This window comes from Octopus bimaculoides, chromosome 14 (assembly GCF_001194135.2).
Source record: "Octopus bimaculoides isolate UCB-OBI-ISO-001 chromosome 14, ASM119413v2, whole genome shotgun sequence".
NCBI classification, from domain to species: domain Eukaryota; kingdom Metazoa; phylum Mollusca; class Cephalopoda; order Octopoda; family Octopodidae; genus Octopus; species Octopus bimaculoides.
The window spans coordinates 41,828,822-41,833,303 of record NC_068994.1 but is presented as its reverse complement, the minus strand read 5'-3'; the positions used below and the strand labels follow the sequence as shown (position 1 = coordinate 41,833,303).

General features: G+C 32.3%; 1 protein-coding gene across 4 annotated transcripts in view; it reads left to right on the top strand.

Annotated features, from left to right (window-relative positions):
* The window catches only part of LOC106874176 (protocadherin-11 X-linked), a 105,502-nt gene extending 101,457 nt beyond the window's left edge, over nt 1-4,045 (top strand). For 3 of the 4 annotated variants that reach the window (XM_014921829.2, XM_014921830.2, XM_052973123.1), the window contains exon 4: nt 3,825-4,045. In XM_014921829.2, the coding sequence (XP_014777315.1) occupies nt 3,825-3,992 (168 nt within the window). In that variant the 3' untranslated portion in view covers nt 3,993-4,045. Of the gene's footprint in view, nt 1-2,144 lie in introns of all 4 variants that reach the window. The other variant, XM_014921831.2, reaches the window with a different exon arrangement.
* Nucleotides 4,046-4,482: the final 437 nt, after the last annotated feature.

Here is a 4,482-nt window from a genome sequence, read left to right as displayed (position 1 = left end):
ATACATACATACATACATACATACATACATACATACATACATACATACACACCTCTAGTGCAATTCAATAACTAGTATCAACAAATTTATGAGTATTTCTATTCTTGTTGCTGTGTTTGTATCATTTATTATGAATCCAGAGACTGGGTGTTTAACAGACTACTTGCAGAAAAAAAAATGTGGGAGACTGTTTATAAGGTTTTTAATTACATCATCTTACTGACATTTCATTAACAAAGAATGATTATTAGCTGCATAATGGAAATTACAAAATCACAACTTATTGTCAAAGCATCAGAGATGTGTTATCATTATGTGCAACAGTTTTAGATTATAAAGATACTGAAATATACACATACATATATGTGTATGTGTGCACGTATATAAATACATAATATATATATATGCATGTGCTTATGTCTACATACACACGAAATAGGCCTTGTAAAGTTTGCTTCTAACAAATTCTCATTTGTCATTCCAAGGCTGCAGTGGTTTGTTAACTTACCACAAATCACAATGGATATACTCATCCAACCTATCTTTGTTGAAACTGCTTGTATCACAATCATGTCAGAATATAGTATCTGATTGTTCACATATCAGAATACACTTGGATTAGATATATTTGCTTCCCAGTATTGATAAGATATAAGTACCAGCAAAATACTAAGTTGAGTGAAGCAGTAAGCTGGCAGAATCTTTAGTACACTGGGAAAGAGTTTTAGCAAAATTTTGTTTGTGTTTACATTCTGAGTACAAATTTTGCTGTGGTTGACTTTGGCTTTCATCCTTTCAGAGTTGAAGAAATATGTACCAGTTAAGCACTGGAATCGATATAATTGGCTTACCTTCTCCCCTGAAATTACTGGTCGTGTACCAAAACTTTAAACTAATATATTTAGTTGATTTAATGTACTACATTTTTTTCCCCTAAAAGGAACTAATTTATGACCATTAAACACTTAGTTTTATTTAATCAATTAAAGTATTATGACAGACAGAATATGTGAAATGCTTTGTGGTCTATAATTTTACTCTTTTACATTCTGAATTTCAAGTCCTGCTGGAAACAAACTATGCCTTTCATACATCTGTGTTCTATGAAATCATTTCCACTTAATTAGTGGACTTGATTTAATTCGTTCTTCTTTCTCAAAGATTCTGTGGGCTTGCAACCATATTACAAATTATTATTTAAGCATTTAATGTAACATACTAACATAGATCTGAGTGAGCCAGCCGTGATGATGGTTACAAAGTTAGAAGCTGAACGGTTCCAACTTGAGATCATGGCTAGATTAGATTTACCTTCTTTGCTTTGGAGTGGTTGATAAAGCACCAACAATATACTTTGACCCATTTAGTTGTTTGCAATGATCCCTTGCTAAAATTGCTTTGGCAGTTTAGTTAAAAAGAAATCAGTAAATATTAATGATATCATAACTACTAATTATTTTGTTGAATCTTGGGAGAGTAATTTTGCAAATAATGAATGCATGCACTAGTTCTAGTTCATTTCTTTATTGTTTATTTGTCAATTGCTAACTAATCAACCAGTTAACTAAATGATTGTTTGATTAATCATTCAGTCAATCAATCAACCAGTTAAGCTTGTCAGTTACCATTTGCTCAATCTCATTGATGACATGGTCTCTCTCCTGAAGCAAACCAGAGTAGAGAAGGCATGTCATTGATGAGATTGCAAATGGTGGTCAAAGAACTTTGACAAACCTAGCGAATGAACTGACTGAAAAAATGGTTAATCAAATAATCAATATTAATTGGTTAAATAATTAACCAACTGATGAATAATAGGGAAGTGAAATAGAATCAGCGTGTGTGTTTATTATTAGCCAAAAACCTTTTTGAGATAAATAAAATATATTCCAACACATGAGTTTACAAAATCAAATACAGAAATGAAATATTATTAATTAGCTTTTCCACTAACTATACTTATTGTAAATCAATTACTTTACACATATAAATTTTTTCAGAATATTCTTCAAAATATATTGATTTCTGAGATAAATACTTTGTTATTTTTTTCTATACTAAATTGACCTTATAAATTACCGCTATTATAGTTTATCTGCTTTGAAAATTATTCTTAGAACTTTTTTTTTTTTTATGTTCCACAGCCAAGGGAAGCACATGCCTGTATGCAATAGACTTGAAGAATGAAGATGGCCATAGCACTTACAGAAAATACTTTAAAAAGAGAAAGGGAATGAAAAAAGAAAAATATCAAACCCTTAAGTACTTTCTCACAGAGTTGGTGGCACTCGTTAAACTGCAATATAGAGAAAGGATACCCACTCAATAAGATAGAAGAGGATAAGGTAGTGGAATCAAGTGAAATGGGTTGGTCAGTTTTAATGATGTACAAAATTATCATAAAAAGAACAGATGGATGAGATAATTTCTCATAAAGATGATGAAATTTTTAATTGTAAAGGACTCATAATCACCCCCTCTTCCTCATTCCCCCTTTTTCTTGTTTCTATATCTCAATCTACAAATCAATTTGTATTTTTGATCTTGCAAGTGGGGCCAACCTAACTCAGGAACCCTGTAACATGCCATGGATAGGGTTAAGGCCTGGTTTCCAAAACCATTTTCTAGAGTGAATCTGCATGTAACATCTTCAGGATCATTCTAGCCAAAAACATCCTCTCTGGCTCCAGTAAACATCCTCAAACTAGAGCCATTGGTTTTGTAGGCTGACTTGGTGGCCATGGTCTGCTGTATTGAATTCAGACAAAAATATTTCAAATGAAACTGCCAATGTATATCCGAGTTGTATTTATTTCCTCTGCTTCAATGGAAACTAAAACATGTCCTATCTTCCAGTGTTATCACAGTTAATTAATTATTTTACAATTCATTTTTCCACTATCATTGTATTTAATTTTTTCACATATTATCTATTGGGAGGAGATAATTTTTTAACTAATCTCAATATGAATGCATACATACACATACAAATGCACTCATACACAAATTCAACAAACAAACATGCACAATTATATGCACTCACATACAAACATGTATACACACATACATACAAAACTAATATGTCCTTGATAATCTGTTTGATTTAGTTCCATTAAAATATCAAAATGATGTAAAAATTATGAACAATAGAATTTATGATAAATGAATATTGCTGCAAAATTTTATTAACATTGTTACCATGTCAGAAGGTCATATTTAGTTATTCTTTTATTGTTTTAATTCTTTTAAATGTTTCAGTCATTTGACTGCAGTCATGCTGAAGGGTTTTAGTTGAACAAATCGACCCCAGGACTTATTTGTTTTTAAAGCCTAGTACTTATTCTATCAGACTCTTTTGTCGAACTGCTAGGTTATGGGGACGTAAACACACCAACACTGGCTGTCAAGCAGTGATGAGTGGACAAATACAGACACAAAGACACACACACACATAGATAAATACATACATACATGTGTGTGTATGTGTGTATGTGTGTGTGTGTGTGTGTATATATGTGTGTGTGTCTGTATATATATATATATATATATACACACACACACACAAACGATGGGCTTCTTTCATTTTCTGTCTACCAAATCCACTCACAAGGCTTTGGTCAGCCAGAAGCTATAGTACAAGACACTTGCCCAAGGTGCCACACATTGCGACTGAACCCAGAACCATGTGGTTGGGAAGCAAACTTCTTACCACACAACCACATTGTCTTTGATAATTTACCATACTTCTGCTACAGCAGTGTAGTTGAATTTATCTTTCTGCTTACCTGAAACCTAGCATTATTCTGTATAATGTTATTACCTAGATATATGTACAGCAAGTAGCTGTGACAGCTGGAGGGAAAGGAGTTCAAGAGAGCACTTGTATGGTTCCACACAAGCAGAGTGACAGAATCGCAACTCATCTAGGCTCTCATCATAAATGGAGCGATGGACAAACCGGACTGTATGAAGAGATAGCAGGTATGCTCTAAGATGTTCATTGTCAGAAAAGTGTACAATAAATATTTTCACTTCAATAGAAAAATTGTCTTTGATTTTTCTTTATATTTTTGTCTAATCAAAGGGGAATTATAGCAGCAGATCTTAACTGTGAGACCCCTGGCCCTTATATTGAGATCTTACTCTGGACATTGATTACCCTTGTGTTCGGGGCATGACATATAACTCTACTTGCCTCAGCTTACCTGCCTAGAAATTGGAAGATATTTCTTGTGACAATAATGATTGTTCTCTTGCTGTAAAATTCAATTCCAAGGTAGAAAAAAAAAAACAAGATCATAGTGAGCATTAATACATCAACTCATTCAAATTATCATAGGCCAGATGTAGGCTATTTTACTTCTAATTTATATAAATGTGTGTGAGTGTATTTGTGTGTGTATACATGTATACATTATATATATATATATATACATAAATATATATACAAATACATACATACATATATATATATATATATAT